The sequence below is a fragment of the Fusarium mangiferae genome, assembly GCF_900044065.1.
Source record: "Fusarium mangiferae strain MRC7560 genome assembly, contig: FMAN_scaffold012, whole genome shotgun sequence".
Classification (NCBI taxonomy): domain Eukaryota; kingdom Fungi; phylum Ascomycota; class Sordariomycetes; order Hypocreales; family Nectriaceae; genus Fusarium; species Fusarium mangiferae.
In genome coordinates, this window is record NW_024573932.1 from 730,859 (window position 1) to 753,139 (window position 22,281).

The window sequence follows — 22,281 nt, forward strand, 5'->3', positions numbered from 1 at the left end:
TCTGAGCCGGCACTTATATCCGCACTCTAGTCTGGGCATAAACAGATAGTGCGTCATCGTGAGCTGACATAGCGCAAGATGGAAGCGGTAACTAGATTGGCTCGTAGAAGCCTCGATCAACTCATAGTCACTCATATGTCCACGTACAGCCCCCATTGGGCGGAGAATATAGCATGCACAGCGTCGATCAAGCTCGTATCGGCCTGTGCTAGCCCCCAGTTTCAGATACAGTGCAGCAACGTTGCCTTGGGATTTCAACGGTCAACACCAAAGAAGATTCTGGCGCAGCCACAAAGAATGCATCGGTTCTAGGTGAGAAGCGGTCAGATCTGCCCCCCCGAAAGATCCGGGGAAGCATCCAACTTGTTTGAATTGCCGAGCTGAAGACCGCATTTTGACTTTGGAGTTGGTAGTGATCGGCACTGCAAATTGATTGGGGCGAGCTATGGCGGATGCCATGTCCACGGGCTGTAAATAGATCTTGGCCTTGGATGGGTATGCAAGGGTTTGTGTTGTTTGTATCCGTTCACGTTGGACATGCATGAATAATGTGATATTGAGTTGAGTGTTGTCTATGTATATAAAGGATCGCCGAATCTTCAACTGAATCCTTCCTGTTCTCCTATACTCAGCTCAACTCCATCCTACCTATACACAACCACTTCAACTGCACAACTCTTGACAACCTTCAACATGCGTTTCTCTATCGCCGCCGCTTCCACCGCTCTCCTCGCCCTCGCTGAGGCCCGCATCACCGGTATCAAGGTCCCCAAGGAGATCGCAGTCGGTGAGCCCTTCGAGGCCATCATCGTTCGCGAGAACTACATCCAGAGCGTCTTCGACTCCTCTATCGTCTTTGGTTACGCTCCTGAGTCTCAGTACCCCGGCACCATCGGCCAAGTCGCTGATTCCTTCGCCCTCGGAAAGGGTATGTCTCACCTCCTTTTATCTTGATCTCATTGCTAATACAACAAACAGCCGAGTCTAACAAGGTCAAGCCTCTGAAGAAGAAGCTCACCATCCCCGAGGGCGCTACCAAGGGCAAGGGCCTCGTCACTGCTGCTCTTCTCAGCATCTACGGTGCTTCTGGAAGCCCTACCATCAGCGAGTACAATGTCACCGTCACTTTTGGTGACAAGACTAGCAAGGAGTATGCTAGTTCATCATGAGTTGTTAGAGTTTGATTACCTACCTATGTCAGGGGATAAAACCTTGACGTGGTGGTGTTGAATATGGAGACTGGATGGGGGTTGTCTTGTGTAGACAAGTCGAATTTCCCTGGTCTGCAAATGAACTGTTTATATCTTCTTGTCACATTTTGCATATTAGAACATAGACGTTGCTTATGAAAATATTTGAGGACATGAATCTTGATGTTTATCCTATACTCCTCTGTGCTTCTTTCTTTGCATCAGCGATGTAACTCACTTATTCATTAATGTCAGATTAGATAGTAGGGACATAAACAATTGTTTATATAGGCAATAGGCAAGTAGTCTAAATAGGGTATCACTCTATAGAAAAGAACGAATTTGAATTAACCTCCCGGGGGGGTTACAGATAAAACCCAGGACACTGTTGCCTGTAATCCTCTGCTTAAGTTTTACGATTTTTATCTGGCCCACCTGCCTCCCTAATGCTTGTGGCCATTTTTCTTGGTCTGTATACCATTGGCGCTGCCCCAGACACTGTCACTCACTTTGGCTGGGATCTTGCGTCCACGAAGGCGTTGGTCGATCAACCACATGCCAACAACAAACTCTGCACGTCCCAGAACGCCTCGTCCCTTGCGGTCAACCAGGTCCCATACCTCGGCCAGCTCATCTGCCGGTAGACGGGACCGCTTCCAGATTTCTCGAACAACTGTGTTGAGAACATACTCTGAGGGGTCTCCGTTCATTGCATCCAGAGGCGCGTTGGGCAAGTCAAGGAACAAGCCACGGTTAGATGCCCAAACTGCTTCATATCGTTTCCGCTCTCGTGGTGTTACTTCTTCTCTCCACTTCTTTCGCGAACCTTCGTGGTGCGCGTGCTTTCCTTTGTGAAGCTTCAACCCCTTCCTTTTGTGTCGATCTGTATCCTCTTCTAGAGGCTTCGGCGGCTGCCGTAAAGTCTGCATTAGACGAGGTGATTTTTGCCTTCGAGGCAATGGGGGCGCTAGACTGCCTCCCGTATTGTGTGGTGTAAGACGAGCAGACGCGAGTGAACCAGCCACGATGGCGCTCGTGAGAGACTCGAGTGGGAGGCTTGTGGCTGATGAGCTTTGGAACTGGCTGCGTCGAAAATCTCGAGTCGGTGATGGCGGAACACTACCCGTGAAATGCCTCTTTACAGGCATCACCGGAGGAGATTCTCGTACCGGCGACTGAACAGATGATGCAGACACGAAGGTATCGTCCGAAGATACTGTCAGTGCCGATGTCGGCCGTGCTTCTGTAGGAGTAGGCGGCGTTGTCCTTGGACGAGATAGTCGAGGTTCGAGTGGAGGAGCGGCACGTTTTTGTGTGATGGTTGGGGACTTTTCATGTAAGACACTCTTAGACTCTACCTTTGGTTTGCTTGTCCCTCTGGGCTGCGGTGGTGTCGGGGGTCGCTGTTTAGGTTGTTCCCTAGGTTTGGGATTGCGCTTCTGAGGATCTGGCGATGGCGTCGGCATAGGGTTGGTTGCATGACGAGCAACAATCTGAGGAGGTGTCTTTGGTCTCCTAAAAGAGTTTGGACTCAAAGCTGGGTTCGGGCTCAGAGCAGGATTCGGGCTCAGAACTGGCTTGGGAGGAAGTGTTGGCTTAGGTGACAATACCTCGGGAGCTGGTTTGATGGGTGTCCGAGGCTCCGGTGTCAACGGTTTTGGTTTTGGCTTGGGCTTAGGTTTCGGTTTGGTTTCCAGTGAATGTCTCTCCTCTTGCGTTACCCCTTCTTCCGAGATGCTATCGACCTGTTCTTTAGGCGCTTTGGCAGGAGTCCTTTTGGGAGAGCTTCGCTTCACAGGGTCACCAGCGCGGCTTTGTTCAAACATTGAGATAAGTGATCCAGTAGGCGCAATAGGCCCTGAATCAACAATCTCACCACTGCTCGACGAACCTTCAACACTCGTCCTCCTCCGCGGTGTTCGAGCCTTGGGACTAGGACTAGCACTCCGACTTGCTGCCAGCGTGGCAGCTATGAAGCTTGCGCTCTTAGGATCTGTGCCTCCCCTAGCTCCACTCGGATGAAGCTGGCCCGGACTATGGCCCAGCTGTCTCAGCCTCGCCGCTATTGATCCCCCATTTTGTCCAAATTGTTCGTTGTCGATTGTGCTTCCGCCTGTGCTCTGCGCGCCGAGGTTCTTGGTAGGGCTTCGAGGTCGTCCGGCGGATGTCGCAGCGGTTAAGGCGCCATTGTCCTTCTGCGGAGGTGGAGGAGCAGGTTTGGTCTTGTTGAAGGCGAGTGTTGCGCCCCTGAGGGCAGCGGCAGCATCGGAAGAGCCCGTCGTATGGGCAGCGACGGGAGTCATCACCGTCAAGACGGCATTGACATTGAAGGTTTTAAGGAATGCGATATGAGGTCATCCAAGGGTTTGTGCAATAGGGGTCGTAATGAGAGGTCGGATATCTAGGATATACGGGAGATTTGAGGTTGTTGATTGATGAGGAAAAGGTGAGATGATGGGTAGATCGGATAAGATGTTGTATAGATCACGAGTTGAAAGTTTTGGGTCCCGTCGGGGTCTGAGACTTGAGACTGGCAGGGTTCACATCAACGTCTCAAGTCTCGCTCGCGGCTGCAACGGAACCTCAGTAGAGTTCATTAAGAGCAGCCGCGAATTCCAGGGACCTTAAGCGGGATGTTCCACCTGTAGCACAGAAGTCTCGGGCCCTCTCAAGGGCGCTAGAGCCTCTATTGGCTTAGGCTAGCCAACATAAACGGTCGGCAGCGCTGGCAGGACAAAACCCCTGGCTATTTTTGGCAGCGCAAGACCCAGATCACGGGGTTACCAAGGAGACGGACGGGATAGCTGCATGTCATTGTGTCGCTAAGATTCGTAATCGTACCTACGGATAGGTAACTCTCGCTGATTCAATCTATGGAGTACCGAGTAATACGCTGTCAATTCTAACTAATCAGCTATTTTTGTTCAGCTTCTGTCTGCTGTCGAATAATGGCTTACAGGAGTCAGCTCCTAGTTCGGCGTCTTCACTTTCGTAGAAAACCGTCATCTATTCCGATCCATGTAGCCATTACCTGAGTCCAGTTTCCCCTTCACATTCAGCAATGTCTATTACTTAGAGTTCCAGGGAAGCTAACAAACTCAGGACCCATTCTAAGTGACAAAGAAGACCATCTAAAGCCTTTTGATTCTATTTTGAGTTTACCTAAATCTTTTTATGACTTGGAATAAAGGTCCTAGGTCTTCTTGCGTCCTCAAGAGTCTTCATCTTGATCTGCGTGCGATATTGCCACTCAACAACCAGCTTCTAGGCCGGGAGATCTTCATCCAGAGATCTAGACCACCCATCTACAACCCTCCCTTCAAATTATGCTTTTATCTGATCCGAATAAGGCATGTCTATCAAACAACGTCACGAGCTTAACACACACACACAAGAGTTGAGAAGTGAAACTAGTCGCAGCCATTAATATGAGCTAGTCCAACACAGGACGATACAAGTAAGCACTTAAAACGCCTTCTATCGCTTTCCACCAATCCAAAACAATGCCCTCCCTTTTTCGTATGCTTATTTGTACTTGACGGTTCCATCGCCCATCTCATGAATCTGAGCAGTATTAGAATCAGGAGCTTCAACCAGCACTGGAGCTCCTCCTAGGATGGGAGGCGAAGGGCTGTGTTGCCAGCCCTGAGGAGGCGGTGATCCAGTGTGCCATTCCTGGTAAGGATGCATGTGTTGTTGTTGAGGGGCCATTCCGTACGGCATTTGTGGCTGCGTGTGTGCTTGGTCTGACATCAATGGCTGAGCTGCTGCTTTCTTCTTGTTGTCTCGTCGACGGATGAAGAAGATGATGAGGCCCACGGCAACGAGAACGGCGACACCTCCAACGACACCGCCAGCGATAGCGCCTACGGGTGTGCTGCTTCCACTGTTGTCTTTGTTTTCTTCACCGTCGTCGTTCTGGGGTGCGCCTGTGACTGTTGTGGTCGATGCTGCGGTTGTCGACTTTGATGAGGCTTCGGTGGTGGATTCTTCTGTGTTTGATGCCTCGGTGGTGGCCAGAGCCGGGAAGACGTCTACGCCTAGTGTTGACTGTTCGAAGTCGCTTACACCATCTGGGAAGTTCATGCTGCTGAAGCCTGATTGTGTATGGCAAGGGTACTTCTCGATGTTGTTGGGGAAGTAGATGGTGTAACACTCCGTCTTTGTATCGGCAGTACTGGTTCAATTGGATCAGCGAATGCCTCATATTGTGAAACCCGGACTTGACTCACCATTTCTGAATGTTTGTGTTCCGTCTGCAGTCCACATCACACTTATCCGGGTTCAAGGCATCGGCACTGTTCATACAGGCCGTCTTGAAGTCCCTCTCACCACAAAACGCAACATTGTACTTATCATTCTCGTACATACACCTCACACCGCCAGTACATGTGAAGAAGAAAGACGTGTTTGGTGTGTAAAAGCCACAGGTGTTGTCCGGGGCGACAGTGATGCTGAGAGTCTCAGTAGTTGCGTCTGCGCGAGCATATACATGACGGATAGCACGAAGTCTCGCCGGTGAAGTAGGTTCTGGTGCTGAAGGTGGCAGATCAAACTCAAGAGCGCTCGTCTTGTCAAGAGAGAAAGACACCAGAGCTGCCACAGCGAGCCATCTCATCGAGGAACCCATCTCTGAAGTCGATATACGGAGAATTGAACTGAAGCCAAGACTGGAGGGTGTAGGAGAGGAAGAGAGGGAGATGGTGAGAGAATTAGAGAAATTGGAAGACAATCCTTATTGAAGGATTGCCTTTGAATCGACTAGGAAACAGCCCTGCCACCATATCTAGCTCATAAAAGAGCCAATCATTCAAAGTCAGCCCATCTCTCGAAACACAGCCAGCCTTGGCCAACGCCCTTAGCTCATTACAAGTGTGAACGGCTGAGAAGCTAAGAAATTAACCATAAGCGCTTATTGGCGCCATCAACCCAAATTGGGTATGCAGCCCACCTATACCCAAAATATGCTAGTCAAAAGCCAAGTCTCGACCTCTCGATAGGGCTGTGTAGCTTGAGCCTTGGTCAAACATGACCGACCCTCTCATGTCTTGAGTTTTGTGGGTTAAGCTACTCCTTCAAGCTCCATCAGTCTCTTGAGCTGAACTTCTAGAGTAGTTCTAAAGACGGGTATTTCTCAGAGATCAGTTCTTGGTCCTGGTCCTGGTCCTAGTGTTGAGGAGGGATGTGCATCAGTTGCAAGGATGATATTTCTGGCCCCCAAATATCGTCACCGAGATAAATGACAGGCAAGGAAATCCTTCTGCCTCAATCAATCAATCAATTATCATAGCGCTTCGGATGGCAATTAGCCTGACATCGTTTCTTCTGCAGGTAGCTCAGAACTGAATACGAATGATTGTCTACTTGGTCCTGATTATCTTGTTTTCGGTCAACTCTTGAAGCTGTTCTCTGACGACATAGACTCACTTCTCGTTGCTTGTTACTACCTGTCTCACCCACTATATGCAAGAGACAAGGGGAAAGTCTGCATGTGCATCACAGATCACGTTCAAACGAATAAAGAGGCATAATCATGAAAACACAAGCCTGCGTGGGTCAACAAATGCGAGGAATGTTTACCAGCCTGGAGATGGAACAAGATATCTCGGTCCCGACCATCGCTAATTAGAGCTCCTGCGCCCGGATATACTGCTGAGCAATTGGGCTTCTCATCTCCCATTGCTGATCCTCACATTGTTTCAATCATGCTCTATGCCTAATCAGGGAAAATACCCGAATCTACGATCTCAGCCCTGCAAGGTGCGGATGCCATTACCCGTTCATACCCACAAGTAAGGCCAAATCGATAATGAAAACTCATGAATCCCTCTTCGAGATAGGTATTTCGATGCTATTGCTGGGTAGCACATTCACAGATGATGATTGTTGAGAGACTTTTGCGGATGAATGAGTAGGGTTTATGGTACAGCATTACAGAACATGCGGGACCCAGTGCTAAAGTACAACGCCTTGTCTATATAGAATACAAATCATCTTCAGCTATAGTTATAGTTATATATTTAGGTATCTCTCGCTCCTTACTATCACTCTCGTCTACACTCCCACATCATCATGAATACATATCTGTTACACATTGTTTCAAGCCACAAGTCCACTGTATCTTAGTTGCAAACAGAGGATAACAATTGTCAGCCATCTAGAGTGCACTTCTTTCTTTCTTTTTCTTCATGTATAGATAGCACCTTTTCCTAGTTCTTCTCGCGATCCTCCTTCAGTGAAACAATGCGATTGAGCACAATCTTGTCATCTGTGCTATCCGAGTCCATAGCCTGCAGGATTGTTAGTTATACATTTTTGTCCAGGGCGATAGATACTCACAAAGTAGGCAACACGCATGGCCTGGAATCGAACACTCTCGGGGCCGCTAGCCTCGCTCGTCTCTCCAGCAGTGACAGGCCAGGGAGCTCTCTCGCGCACCTCCTTGAAACCCTCCTCTACCAGGGCCTCGGGATAAACAACCTCACTGTTGGGGTTGACATCGTTCAAGAAGCCGCCCTCAACGGCTGTGGGGTCATCAGACTTGAACAGAGCACTATGCACTCGGGCTTCCAGCTTGATGGAGCCCTCAGGCACCCACTGGATGTAAGTCTTGGGCTTGCTCTCCTTGTCGAACACGGCCTTGATGCTGGTAACCTTGCCTGACTCGTCCTTCTCGAATGAAGTGGCCTTAATGGGGTGGGGAGCGTTGAGAAGACCAACAGTCTTCCCAGGGGCGAGTCGGAAGTAGCCCTTGATGTCCTCCTCTCGGAAATCGGAGCGGTCGATGTAAACGGTCTTAGTTAGGCGGACCTTGTGTGTACCGAACTTGGGGTCCTTGGGTGAGTAGGGTACCTCGAGCTCCTGGGTCTCTTCCAAATCCTCAATGAAGATGGGGACAGGATCCAGGACAAGCATCAGTCTCGGTACTGTGTTCTCGAGGTATCGGCGGACGGTCTGCTCGAATCGAGCAATCTGGATGATTGTCTTGGCAGTGGTAACACCAAGCTCGTTGATAAAGGCCAAAAGAGCACCAGGAGGAATACCTCTGCGCTTGATGGCAATGAGTGTATACAGTCGAGGGTCATCCCAGCCGCGAACAATCCCACCCTCAACCAGCTTCTTGAGAGCTCGCTTGCTCATAATGGTTCCACTAACGTTAAGTCGGCCTGTTTTCCGTCAGTATTACACACACACTCAACGCAACGGGGGACTCGTACCAAACTCTCGCTGCATAGGCTCGTAAACCTCGAGAGACTTGTTCAACCACTCGTAGCTTTCACGGGACAGAATGAACTCGGTCGTGCACAGACTGTGAGTGATACCCTCAAAGCTATCGCAAAGGCAGTGTGTGAAATCGTAGGTAGGGAAGATCTTCCACTCGGGAGCTCGGTGGTGAGGCTTCTGCTTCTTAGGTATTCTGTAGGCCGCAAGATCCCACATCTGGGGGTTTCCGCTTGTGATGTCCTGCTTCATGCGGAGGAAAGCGGTCTGAGGCTCGTATTTTCCATCGTGCATGTCCTGGAACTTCTGAAGGTTCGTCTCAACATCTTGCTCGGCGTGTTTGCATCGGTAACGGGGTCCCTCCTTTCCTTCCTTTCCACCACGCTGGAGCTTAATCTCGGCCTCGTTACAGTGGCAGACATAGGCCTTCTCCTTCTTGATGAGCTCCTTGGCGAGATCGAAGAGCTTCTGGAAGTTGTCGCTTGAGTGAGTGATGGCACTGGGCTCGAATCCTGGATTAATACCAGGTTAGAATAAGTCGGTTTCCAGGATCACGAATATAAGGTACCCACCAAGCCATCGGATAATCTTGAGGATCCATTCAAAGTAAACTTCCTCCTCTTCATCGGGGTTCGTGTCGTCGAATCTGCTCTTGTTAGCTAGGGTAAAAGCACTTGTCAGACAGTATCATACCGAAGAATCTACCACATGTTAGTACTATGAATCACAACAGCCCACTCCCGAGCTTACCGTCTTGCCACCATGATAGCGAGCAAAGCCAAAGTCAATGGCAATAGCCTTAGCGTGACCCAAATGAAGATACCCGTTCGGCTCGGGGGGGAATCGAGTAACTACAGGCTTCACAGGTCGCTCCTTGTAAACGTCGGCGAGGAAGCCCTGCTTGAACATAGCATCGGGGTCGAGCTGGGTAGGTTCCTGGGCCTTGGGCTTAGGCGCAGCAGGCTTAGGGTTAGCCTCCTGGTTCTTGGCTTTCTCCTCTCGAGAGGCCTGGGCAGCAGCCTTCTTGGCTCGCTTCTGGGTGCGCTTCTTCAACTCATTGCGCGTGACCTGCTCCCCCGTCACCTCGTCAAGCACGAGCTTGACGGTGCCCTCGGTGACCTCAGCGACAGGGTCGGACATGATGTCAATTGGTGTAATATCGTTAACGGGCTTCGTATGGTATCGTCCCTATCCTTTCTATTTGCTTTAGAAAGTTCTCGGCTGTGTTTGATGTTGAAGCTCGTGGTGGGGTTATTTTTGAAGATGGAAAGTTATCGAGATGTTGGTGGGGGAGGGGTGGAGGGGTCTTTTGGAGGGCTGCAATTGGGCGGCATTGAGTCATAGGGGGAAAGATAAAAAGATAAGAGAGGTCCGATATAACAAAGTGACAAGCATCAACTATCCAAGTTGGAGAACTTGACTCATACTGGGTAATTCTGTTTTTGTTTTCGATATCACTACCCCGGAATAAAAGATCAGAGGATATTGGCCATGCCTAGGTAGGTAGGTTTTGTCGTTGAGCACCGCTCTCCATTGCCGTGCTTTAACAGTCCCTATGAGGATAACAGGATTGGCCGACAAGCATGATCTTTGTAACTAGAGCTTGAGCATGTGTCTCTGTATATGACCAAAGAGTTCAAGGATGTAAGCGCAAGCGACATCGGGCATGGGGATCTATCATAGATCTTCCACGAGGACAGTTTTTGGTTGTCTTGTTCTTTCACATACCGTTGTTGCGAACACATGGTTCTTTTCAATCTATGCGTCACCTTACCTTAGGTACTGTAAATTTTTATCATCTTGAGAAGTTCTGAATGTCAGTTGGTGGAGTATTCTATCATGAGAAAGCTATATCGTCGATATACTCGAACAAATCAGCTACCCTGTAGCAAAAGCGGAACCTCGATCGGCCATCAATGTTTTATGATCGGATCGTCGCTGCTGGATGGGATGCCCGATAATTTTCAACACTACATGTTATCGGAGAAACCTAAGGTTATTCAAATCGTCGTAACATAGAAGGGGTTCATGCTTCCAAGTATGTTGGGGATCAGACTCTAATACGATTTATCACAGAGGCACACCTGAGTCAATCCAAGCAAGACCAAAAGAGACTGTCATGGTCGGAAAGTGGGTGTTGATCCTGGGAGGCTCGTGATGGTAACGTGCATGTTCCACTACTTCATCATGTATGTAGGATTCAAGATTTTGAATTTGTTTCTGCCGTTCAGCGGTTGAAACGAACTTTTTCTTGTGAATTTATAATTCGGCTCAGAGTCGTAGACGCAGTGAAGAGCTACTGGAATATTCATGTGAAAAACGAGTTGTCGCACCAAATTGGAGTGAGTCTGTATTGACGATATTCGTCATCAAGTAGTAGTCTCGCACACTAACTATGGCTCAACTGTGAGAGGCTAGAGAGGCTCAAAGTGTCACGGCGTTAAATCACTATCACAGTTGCTGCGGGGAAAGTTGCAACGGCTCAATGGCGCAAAGCGGAGTTTGAGTTTCTGCTCAATATTCTCCGTGAGACAAGAGGCTGATGGTGGTTGTCATCATACCAAGAGGCGATGGTGTAGATCTGACGAGAGTGGGGGTTCAAGTATAGGAATCATGAGCAAGTCCAAACTCGAGAGAATTGAGCGGGCGCTTTTACGTATTTAATTACAAGGGACGTGGTAGTAGCCAAGGGTCTCCGACATCCGAAGTCCCCGTTCATAGACGTGGGATGCTCTCACTCAGCTCAGCGAACCAAGGCCCATCGCCATCCTCAAGGCCAATGTCGTGATATGGCTGACAGCGGTTACAAGGGCTACTTAACCCACATAGCGCATGCTTGACCGCAAACTAGCCTCTAACAGGACGCCTAAATCAATCTCCCCGAAGATTTACTGTGGCGTCAATCCACCTGCTGTCGCTGCAGAAGCACCTCCGCTCCACGGGCTGCTAGTGCTAGCCCAGCCCAGCCTCTGATAGCAGAGGGCCCTCGCACGCCATCGGCTGCTCGCCAGCTCGCCATGAGCAGGGCAGGGGAACAACCCGCAGAAGGGAACTCTACAGCGACGACCATGGAAGATCTCAACTTGGTTCTTGGACACAAGACCTCACGGAGTCTTGCTGATAGTGAGAGCCTCGCCAGCGCCAACCGAAGCAGCAGCATGGGCTGTCGAGTCTGTCGCGCGAGAAAGGTAAGTGCCGTGCTTTTTTCATTTTCAGTGTCTGTCTGATAAGAGATTCATTCAACTCACATGCGATAAACCGCAGGTCAAATGCGACGGTCGGCCCAACGGCTGTCGCAATTGTGAACGTCTCCAACTCGAGTGTGTTGACGATGACGGTTCAAAGTCTGGCAGTCGGCGTGGATCAGTTCCTGTGTCCCTGAGGAAGATCAGGACTTATCGATCATGTACCAGTTGTCGCGTATCAAAGACTAAATGCGACGGCGACCGCCCGAGGTGTTCACGATGTAGCGCCCGTAATCTCGAGTGCCAATACGACGGAGGCTCGGCTCCTCGCTGGGCACGCAACCTCAGCAAGGCACCAACTTCAGGCTCGACTGAAGAAGATTTGGAGTCTTCTCTGGATGCTTCCTCAGTTGCTGGGGAGAGTCTAAGGTCACACAGTCTCATCCAGTCACGGGAGAACGATGTCGCAACCTCTCATCGGTCAAGCACCAGAGATACCAGCAGCATTAACCCACCCATAGACTTTTCCGATGATACCGAGTTGTCTATTCATTCATGGTAAATAGATGCTTCATTCCCGAGGATCCGGGTCAATTCCCAGCTGACTTATTCCTCCTAGGCTTATATCACCAGATCTCCCATCTGGGAACAACATCCGTACCGTAGTCGACCACTATTTTGCTAACATCCATCCTCTCCGATGCTTTGCTTTTGTACATAGACCATCATTTGCTCGTCTATTAGATAAGGGTTTTGAATCCGATGACGAAAAGGCACTACTGCACATTATTTGCGCACAAGGAGCCAAGTATGTCCCTCAATCTGAACTTTGTGAACATGGCACTGATTATCCAGGTTCTATGCTCTGTCTATCACTTTGGAGGATCAAGATGCCAAAGCGAGCTTGATCCGAGCTGCGGGCAACAACTGGGCAAAAAAGGCTGAAATGCTGGTACTCACCAACTTTGGCAAGATTTCAGTCCAGAGACTCATGGTAATTCTCACGCAATGCTCGAGCTTGCAAATGACTGACACAATTGTCTAGACATGCATATTACTTTACGACTTCCATTTTAGACTAGGCGAATACACCCAAGCTCTGATGCTGAGTGGTCTCGCAGTCCGAATGGCTCACGCACTACAGCTCAACGTCGAGTTCTCACCCGACATTCTCTGCGCAGAGGCCAACGAGTCCTCCCCACCAGCCGTTGAGAAGGAGAGTCGCCGTAGACTCATGTGGGCCTGCTACATCCTAGATGCCTGGACGGGTAGTGGTGTTGATCAATTAACACTACTGCGAGAAGCCGATATCAAAATCCAGTTGCCATGTAACGAACGTAACTTCAGACTTCGGATCCCTTGTGTAACAGAGACGCTCGGTGTAGGACATGTTCTGCAATTCCTCCCTCCTGCGATTGTTCCACGAAGGCCGGCTGCCAACATGGGCATCATGGCTTACTACATCCGAATTGTCACCCTATGGAAACGGGTAGTCAGGTTCGTTTGAAACCCAGAATGCCCTTCAGACGGATACCAGCGTCTAACTGAATACAGATATGTGAAGCATCTGAATACGAGCCCGCCTCCGTGGCTTCCCGAGTCCGACTTTGCAGCTCTTGATGCAGATTTGCGATCATGGGGACGACATCTTCCCGAGTTCATCTCATACTCCACTGACACCATTTACGCACGCCTCGAATCCGATCAGCTCGGATCCCTTGTCTTACTCCATTGCACATATCACCACAATCTCCTAGATCTTTACAGAATATCTATGCCTGACCTTTTCAAGTTGATCAAGCCTTTCTACTTCCCACCCAATCAGCAAGAGTTCCTGCAATCTTTGCAAGCTGATTGCTTTTACCACGCGAAGCAGATCTCCACTATCTTGGCTGAGGCGGTACAGCATGGTGCACGATATCTTGCCGATAGTCTCCTCCCCTGTTTTGCTTATGATAGTAGCCGCGTGATGCTGTACTACATTGCGAGGCTGCTTGATTTGAGTAGGCCTGATGCAGAAACGATTGTTGTGGATGCAATCAATGCCGTCGAAAGTAATAGCAAGATCCTACGGACAATGGCGGCTCTGTTTCCACTCGCGGATTCTCTAGTATGTGAAATGATAAGTGTGATATTTGTCGTGGATTTTGCTAACTACGGTACTAGGCAACGACGACTGAGAGATGGCTAGCCAAGATTCGCAAGACTTTTGCCCAGGATGAACATATGAGTGACCGTCCTCTCCATGGTGACGAGGAAAGGTGCGTAATACAAATCCCTCAATGTAGTTCGATATTAACAAGCATTTTCTAGGTCGCCGATTTTGACTGGGAGCCCCGTCACAAGCAGTCCTGACGAGGCCATGGGAGCTCTTGGCCTGGCTCGTCTTGCGCAAGGCCAAAGCAGTGATATGAAGCCGATAGACCGCGATGCTTGGAACAAGGTGGAAAGCGGCAGCTCAAGTGCAAGCAAAAGAGGAGCTGGATCCGTCTCTGGGGCAAGCAGTCAGCCCGAAGTAACGCCCGCACGATCCAAACTACAGCACGAGCAGCCAGTATCTCAACGGACACCTCCAGGAGCTACGACTTCACACATGGACCACCAGGCAGTAGATCTCAGCGATTTGCAGAATTACCTATCGTGGGATATGTATGGAATCATGGAGATGAACGACAATGGCTTGAAGGCTGGTATAGAAGACAACGGCATGCCATCCTGGAGTACCATGTGATCACGGAGCCCATATACCAAGGACGCTATGATTGCACCAAGCGAACCAGATTCCGACGGTCATTTCAATGACCCGGATGTCATTTTTATCGATTAACGATGGAAGAATGATGGTGACACGAGAGACTCCGGACCATCGGTTTCGGAACATCGCCCAATGATTATAATGACACAAAGTGCAATGAGTATCACGCAATGCAGCGATAACGAAATGAGCTCGACAATAAGGCATCGGAACATCACGTATTGTCTTTGGCATCAGCATCCATCCAAGGAATTTCAAATGCGCAGGGCGTCCTGAAAAGAGCCGATGGCTCTAAAGAGCACTTTCGGGCCACCGATGGCCACCACCCTATGCTATTTGCTGCATTGATGACTATGAGATCTCCAGCACCTGAGTGGAACTCTTTAGATATCCTCGGGGAGCAAGAAAACATCAGACCTTGATATAGGGAGGGTGTTAAAATAAACTCAGCAAAAGGTGTCCTAAACTTAGGCTAAACTTATGCCAGGTTACTTAAGTCTTTTTGTCATTTAGGACCAAGTTCCTGAGTTTTCTTTCCTCCCGTAGGATATGTCTGTTTAACTTTTCTACAATGTATATGGGGGTTTTCTTGTTGGTGTTTGTGCTGCCTGTTCATTGTCAATATGGGAAACTTGGCATCGGAGCATTGGAGCATTGGGCACACAGGATGGATGGTTTAATAGATTTTCGATACCCGGTAGATATCAAGGTTGTTCTCAGGTCTTGCTAAAGATCGACAAAGAAATGTGGACAGGATCCAGTGAAGGCATCGCGTCTTTTCCCTGGGCGAGCTGGACTTCCCGTTTGCGGTACAAATTCGGAGCGAGCGACAGTGAAATACAAGGATTAGATCGATCGACCACGATCTGGACGCACTCCGCTCAAGATGTGGACTCGTGAGAATGACGCAGAAGCACTTTAGCAACTGACAGACTAGCCTGTTTCACTAAATGGTGCGAAAAGCTAACTTAGCGAACAGCTGCTGTACCGTGGGTAATGGTAAGAGTTTTTATGAAGGGAGGAATAGGCGACTCAATGATACGGACGGTTTGATTGCAAGAGACAGCCTCGAGCGTTGGCTTAGAGCACGCACCATGTAATACGTCAAGAGCTGGGACTGGAGTGGGAAGAAGCAATGGCAGATGTCATGGGGAGCTTGGGCCTTATGGTAAATGATAGGTAAACAACCTAATCAATTAAACCTCGGAGATCGATTACGGTAAGGTTCATGGGGCCTCGGCGATGTCTGAGATGTGCTGCAGACGATGGGTAGCTATGGCAATGCCAGGGAACCCGCTGTTATGCTTCTTTGTTTACATGCGGAGTGAGTGGTAGGTAGGTAGCTTAGGATGTTCAGTGGTGAGAAATGGTAACGTTGGAAAGGATTCGAGGTACATAAGCCGGGCTGTTACAAACATCGACTATGGCTGCAGCTGCAGGTGCTCTTCGCCAATCGTAGGCTGAGTTATGAAACGATTGTTTACGAAAACCATGATTTTTACAAGACCAATCCATGGAAGAAATGGATGGTAACAACAGGTAACCCGGGTAGCTGCTGTATGAACATTAACTTTTTTGTTTTTCTTACCCCGTTGCGACCATGGCAAGAAAACTCTGCTTGCGGCTCAGCTTTCTTACCTAGGTACTTTTCTTGTGATACAAGCATCCATGGCCGTCTTGTCTTGTTTTTTCTGCTGCTTGCGGAGTCTTGATTCGCTTATCCTATGAACTAGATATCGCTTCTGCACATGCATGTCAACTCAACTGAACTATTGTATGCAAGGAGTTGGAGTAAGGTAAGACGCCGAACACACTTGCGTAAAGATGATATACGGACCACTGCGGGTTCATGCTTGTCTTGCTAACTTAAGGCCTTATGTTTGTGTGATATTGGACCCATGGGGTAAAAACAAGGAACCAACTTTACCTGGGTACAAGAACGGAAGCTTTATTACTCCTCAAGGCTTAGTTAGTTAGATAGGCTAGACCGCTGGTTCAGATGTTTAAGCGAGAATAGGTACATTTGTTTGCACGTAACACTTTGATCATTCGATCTCTCCAGTGGAAACCGTCCTCAATTAAATGCCATCTTTTTTCCTGGTTCTCGCATCGCGGACGGGCCAAAAGCTGCCCGTCCGTCCCTGGAAATCAGAGGGGCCAAGGGTGCTAGATGGGATTCCCACTCCAGGCCAATCACGGGCACTGACAACTGGAGCTCAGCAGCAACAGGTGATCAGCCCGCGCTTCTACCAAGCTTTCAGTGGCCTCACAGCCCTGGAACATCCCTGCCAAAAGCGAGCTTCAGCGGGGTAAGCTTGCTTGAAACACTGGGGCGCCCCGAAATAGCCCGCCAATTACACATTCCCTGTCCCGGAAGGGAGGTTGCTGTAGCAACTCGCCGCTTCCTATCGTTTACCATATTGCGCCAGATGCCGCCGTGAATACTTTCATGTTATGTCGCTAGATCCTCCGTCTTGACCTTGGACTCTCTCTTGTCTCAGCCGCTTGCAAAGTCTCTCTTTTTTTTTTCTCCAACTCGTAAAATCAACCATCACGAATCCGCTTTCGCGGTGCATGGCATTTGCACTCAATTTTCGCAAACCTACCTCCTCCAACTTCGCTTTGCGCATAGGATGCTATTCCCGCCTCGACGGACTTCACTGCTCGATGACCACATGTGAGAGAAAGTAAACACCAACTGGACACACACGATTGCATTGCACACAGCCCAATAAAACCGAGACTGCGAATCACGCTGCACGCATTTTTAAATACATTTTACATACGTTTATTCGCAAGCGCCTTTGTTCACCCCATTGCTTGTATATAGCATCGTTACCGATCACGTTATCCCCTGAACGGCGAGAGTCGCGATACCAAGCAAAATGGTGGACACAAGTTACCTTGCGCAGCAGGTTAATAATAGCATTGCCCAGCTGCACGGTCTCTTCGATGAGATCGGTGTCCCTGATCATGACCGCGAAGCTCGGGAATCTGAGGTATGTTTACTTTGTCGCAAGGCATATCGCAGCTCACTAACTTGAGCAGTTGTTCTCAGCATTGTCTGAAGCACTCAATAGCCAAGTACGACTGGTCAATTCAGAAAAGAAGGAGATGGTCGACGAGGCAAAGAAGATCATCACCATGATTCACCAAATGGAGGCATCGTTGGACGATTCAAAACGTCGCCGCGACTACGAAGACGACGACGACTTGACCATCACATATCCTCTGACACAATGTCTCCAACAACTGAAGGAGAAACATATACAAATCAGTCGCCTCCACAAGGAGCGCTTCGAGCAAGTCAAGAGTGCGTTCGCAGCTACAACGTTTGTCTTTCACTCACTAACATCTCTTAGAACTCGTCGTCGCCCTTGAATCCTATTCCTCTCACCTTGAGCCCACATTTGTTCAAATCCCCTTACCACCCACAGGGCCTAACCAGTCCATCCCTCCCAACTTTGACCTTTCTTCCACCTACGTCGACAAGCTTGACAATGAGTTCACACGAGTATATGAGGAGTATTCCCGTCGCATCGCTACTGTTCAAGCACTTGCCGACCAGACCATTGGCCTGTGGGCTGAGCTTGGCATCCCTCAAGCGCAACAAGATGGCGCTATCGTCAAGTACTATCGCGATGCTCCTGAGCAACTTGGCCTGCATGAGGAAGACATCAGCCGACTCCGCTCCAAGCGTGACAGACTCTCAGATGAGAAGAAGAACCGCGAGAAGAAGCTCAAGGAGCTCAGATCTTCCGTCGAAGCTCTGTGGATCAAGCTTGGTGTCGACGAGAGCGAGACCAAGCCATTCCTTAACGCGAACCGTGGCTGCGGTGTCCGACAGATCAATGAGTTTGAAGACGAGCTCGCACGATTGAACGAGCTCAAGCGTCAAAACCTCCACCTTTTCGTCGAAGATTCCCGCATCAAGCTTCAAGAACTCTGGGATGCGCTATACTTTTGCGAGGATGAGATGCTTGAGTTCACCCCTGCCTTTTCCGATGTCTACAGTGACGCTCTCCTGGAGGCCCATGAGCGTGAAATTGCCCGCCTGGAAGCTCTCAAGGAACAACGAGCGCCCACATTGGCACTCATCGATAGACACAAGAGTTTGATCCAGGAACGTGATGATCTCGCTGCCTCCAGTCAGGACGCATCGCGACTCATGGCACGTGGTCAGAAGGGCGAGAAGCGAGATCCTGGCAAACTGCTCCGCGAGGAAAAGATGCGAAAGCGTATCGCCAAAGAACTCCCCAAGATCACTGCCGATTTACGCAAGATACTTTCTAAATGGGAAGACGAATATGGGCGGCCTTTCCTCGTGTATGGTGAGAGTTACTTGGACGAGATTGAGGCTTCTGATGGGCCAAAGAAGGGTGCACTACCGCCCCGTTCTAAGACACCCGCTGGTCCGCCTCCCTCGACCATCAAACCACCCAAGTCTGTACCAAACCGAGCTGCAACTAAGTCTGCTCCTCCTCGATCTATGACCAAAACCCCAACCGCTGGCATGCCTCCCAAGCGGCCTGGACACCAAGCTACTGGTTCCATTTCTAGTATACCTGGAAGCCCTGTAAGGAGTCCCTCGCGAATTCCTGCTCGAGTTCCGCTATCAAACATGAAGCACGGAAACAACTCTCCCGAACGGCCTCGTGCTGAGTCGCGAGCTGATACCTTCCGGCCTGGTCCTCCTTTGATGCGGGCACCTCCTCCCAAGATGCGTGACCTGATGGCTCGGGGTGATCTTGAAGCTCCTATGAATCCCTACAAGTCCATGGGCCTCAATTCCAGCATTGTTCGCCATGTTGAGCCTGAGGACGTGTATGATGATCGCCCTAGGACAGCGAGATCCAACTCCAACAACTCTCAGTATAGCAGCCATCCCAGCAACAATTCTCAGTTCAGCAGCCATCCAAGCAATAACTCTCAATACTATAGCGAAGAGAGCTTCCATGACCCATATTCCACCATCCGCTCACAAGGCTATCGTCCGATGGCTCCGCCAAGACAGATCTCTGGCAACTCAATGGCATCAACCAACATCTCTGGATCTGAAAACTGGGAGACATACGACGATAACAGCGAGCCTGAGCTTGACGTTTCAGATGCCTACTATGCCAAGTTAAGGGCGACTCGCAATAAACGGTTCTCACCTGAGCCAGGTCGACCCACGAGCAGTCAATCCAAGCGTATACGCGGCATACCTCCTACGGCATCATATAATGGGCCAGTGATGATTGACCAAGACGGTAACCGCATCATTTCAGGCAGTGAATGGACAGATGAGGATGCCTACTGAGCACTCCCCTGATTAGCCTTCACTCAACGTCTACCCATGAATGATGTCAAACGACCGTACCATTCTGAACGATGATAGATTCACGCAAGCTTTTTCATGATGATGCAGGCATCTCGCGACGATCTTGAGTGAGCAAGCGAACAACAGAACGCCGCAGAACCACGGCCTGTCTAGTCGCAACGTTGATGCACGACTGAATGCCTCTACGACAACGCCAGACAGGCGTCTTGTCACAGTTCCACCTCCTTTGGACATCTTTTGCCAACGAGCTCTTCTTTTTTTTCTTTTCCAATTTCCACTTTTTCCAATAGTCACTCCTGACTGTCTAAGTTACATCTCGCCGGGCCCGACGCCAGGATTTTTTGTATTCTTTCGTCTTCATTTTTTATTTATTTCTTCTAGCTTGAGCGGGATATCGTACACAGGCTCCCCGCCTACAGAGTGAGGGCCTTCCAAGTGAGTACTTGCTGGCCCTAGGATAATGTGGGATGTGCATAAGGGGGTGGAGGGCGCTGGAAAACTGGATTAGGTAGGGATGGCAGGCGTCCAGGATCATTGGCGTTTAATGTATATCCTGAGTAGGTCGAGCTGCTCGACTATATTCTCAACAATGCTATTTGTCTTGATTTTGAAAGATTGTTCTTTGATATGTGAAGTTATAGTATGTGTGATGTTTGTTAAATTGTAGAACTCCCGTAAGGACATTGCCGGAAGCTATCCGGTGACGGCGAAGACTAGCGTGATTCTAGACAGAAGCGAAGGGCCTACAGAAGCCTGATCGTTACTGTGTATACGTTTCTATGCGCTGCCAGACGCAAGCGTCAATAATGCCCTAAGCCGGTTCCTTTATGTGCTCGCTGAAGTCGCTTGCTACAGGGTAAGAAATTAGGACTGTCTACCCTGCGCCCGGCATGCACATTAGGATTCTCAAGACGAAGTTTCAAACCATATCTGCTGATAGAATGCTTCAAATAAGGTTGACGTCTAAGAAGATATCAAAATCAAGATTGTATCTTTGCCCCTAGTTGGCATCAGAGAGGGGTTCCAGTGCTCGGGCGTGAAGCGTTGTCGTAACAAGTCTCGATGTAGTATGGTCTTATTGTCGTTCGCTATAGCCTCCAAGGTAGCTATCTTGATTTATTATAGGTAGGTACTTAGGTAGGTAGGCTGTTCTTAACTTAGAGACGTACATTCGTTGGGAGAGGAAAGAGAACTCAGGAGCTTGATCCTGAGTGACAAAAAGACTTGTATAAATTTACATAAACTTAGAATATCTACACTAAGTTTAGGATATCTTTTACTGAGTTTATTTTGGCACCCTATATGAAGGTCTTGTGTTTTCTTGCCCCCCGAGTATTCCTTCTTGACCAACAAGATTAACCTTGATCAGTACGTTAAGTATCCGCCGCCAACTACCTTACATGTAACGTTGGCGATGATATAAACTTCCATCCAGCATCAGATATGGGATCTATATTTAACCAGCAGGTTATGGACAAAAGGTCCGGATAAGGCAAGTGATATATGATCGGTCTGGTACAAGAGTTGCATCTGGAGAAGTAGCATGGATCTATCTGTTTCAGATTCCGCTGCAAGGTTGAATTCTTCAGCTCTCCATGCCTCAACTCACCGTTTACCTGCGGTGGATGAACTATTCCAACAACGGAAGAGCTCGTTTGGTTTGGATGCCACAACTGCGTTTTAGCGCCAGGGGTAAATTTCCGAATTACTATTACTTTTCACAGCATCTTGATTGGACGTCTCCTTTTTACTGTGTCTTGTTAGTAGGTAGTAGTGAGTGAAGCCTGAATTTTGTGAAGCGTAATTATTTAATGATGGTGTTGTTTAGATCAAGAATAACCTTTGTCTTACTGTTAGTTAACAGAGCAAATTAGTAGTCTTATCAATTAAGCATAATAAGATGCAAGCCAAGTGCTGTTGGAGTCATGTGATGGTCGCTGACCTAACAATTCATCGTTCTCCTACCGTCCTCCCTCAACAAGTCAACTTTTCAACAATGATCTAAAACTGTTGCTTTCAAACAATCGAGACTCTCGAATATCTCGAAATTGCCAAGAGATAGAGAAGTTCTCCCGTTCGATCCAGGCAGATTCATTCTCGGCCACTTCATCGGATTTGTTAGTATCCACCTGAACAAGGGTAATTTCCATCATGTCCCTTCGATCCACCGCAATTCGAGACTTGGCGCCAGGCGCTTGCCTTTGCCTAGCAGGCAATGTTCGCCTCGGTTAACCTTGGATGTCCAATGGGAACAATGTGATTCCCAGCTGAAAGCTTCTCCAGCCTGATCTTGTGGTTGTGCTGTGCGTGCTATGCTCGCTCGGGTAACCACCAAAAGGAGGCAGAGCATGTTTGTTTGTTGGTGATCGACATGTATGTGGATACACACGGACGTATCATCTTACACGCAGCTGCAAGTACCCCTGGAACTACTGCAGGCGACGAATCGTACATTCACGAGCCAATTGTTGAACGTTGGATTCAACGGTGAGAGAGAGAGAGAGAGAGAGAACGATAACTCGAGATCTCGATGTAAAGCTCTCGTCACAATGGTCAACGTTCCCTACATCTGACAGATGAGCGTGGCATTACACTACCAAGCCCATC

The 22,281-nt window shown here is 49.0% G+C and overlaps 6 protein-coding genes across 6 annotated transcripts; 3 read left to right on the plus strand and 3 right to left on the minus strand.

Annotated features, from left to right (window-relative positions):
* Positions 1 to 693: 693 nt before the first annotated feature.
* Positions 694 to 1,169, plus strand: FMAN_07996 (uncharacterized protein; the record flags this gene model as incomplete). Its single annotated transcript, XM_041821416.1, has 2 exons — positions 694 to 928; positions 979 to 1,169. 2 exons carry the CDS (start codon positions 694 to 696, stop codon positions 1,167 to 1,169), a joined length of 426 nt encoding a protein of 141 aa, XP_041687198.1.
* A 464-nt stretch (positions 1,170 to 1,633) lies between these two features.
* Positions 1,634 to 3,493, minus strand: FMAN_07997 (uncharacterized protein; the record flags this gene model as incomplete). The annotated part of the gene is made up of 1 exon (XM_041821417.1): positions 1,634 to 3,493. The coding sequence occupies one exon, from the start codon at positions 3,491 to 3,493 to the stop codon at positions 1,634 to 1,636; it is 1,860 nt and encodes a 619-aa protein (XP_041687199.1).
* A 1,222-nt stretch (positions 3,494 to 4,715) lies between these two features.
* FMAN_07998 (uncharacterized protein) lies at positions 4,716 to 5,820 on the minus strand (the record flags this gene model as incomplete). The annotated part of the gene is made up of 2 exons (XM_041821418.1): positions 4,716 to 5,367; positions 5,423 to 5,820. The coding sequence occupies 2 exons, from the start codon at positions 5,818 to 5,820 to the stop codon at positions 4,716 to 4,718; spliced, it is 1,050 nt and encodes a 349-aa protein (XP_041687200.1).
* Positions 5,821 to 7,399: 1,579 nt separating this feature from the next.
* FMAN_07999 (putative glutamine-tRNA ligase) lies at positions 7,400 to 9,551 on the minus strand (the record flags this gene model as incomplete). Its single annotated transcript, XM_041821419.1, has 6 exons — positions 7,400 to 7,480; positions 7,530 to 8,356; positions 8,408 to 8,923; positions 8,984 to 9,057; positions 9,105 to 9,112; positions 9,162 to 9,551. 6 exons carry the CDS (start codon positions 9,549 to 9,551, stop codon positions 7,400 to 7,402), a joined length of 1,896 nt encoding a protein of 631 aa, XP_041687201.1.
* Positions 9,552 to 11,428: 1,877 nt separating this feature from the next.
* Positions 11,429 to 14,327, plus strand: FMAN_08000 (uncharacterized protein; the record flags this gene model as incomplete). Its single annotated transcript, XM_041821420.1, has 8 exons — positions 11,429 to 11,599; positions 11,676 to 12,154; positions 12,216 to 12,404; positions 12,452 to 12,590; positions 12,642 to 13,093; positions 13,151 to 13,706; positions 13,763 to 13,857; positions 13,910 to 14,327. The coding sequence occupies 8 exons, from the start codon at positions 11,429 to 11,431 to the stop codon at positions 14,325 to 14,327; spliced, it is 2,499 nt and encodes an 832-aa protein (XP_041687202.1).
* A 2,909-nt stretch (positions 14,328 to 17,236) lies between these two features.
* On the plus strand, positions 17,237 to 19,653 carry FMAN_08001 (uncharacterized protein; the record flags this gene model as incomplete). Its single annotated transcript, XM_041821421.1, has 3 exons — positions 17,237 to 17,350; positions 17,400 to 17,664; positions 17,714 to 19,653. The coding sequence occupies 3 exons, from the start codon at positions 17,237 to 17,239 to the stop codon at positions 19,651 to 19,653; spliced, it is 2,319 nt and encodes a 772-aa protein (XP_041687203.1).
* Between the last annotated feature and the right edge of the window lie 2,628 nt (positions 19,654 to 22,281).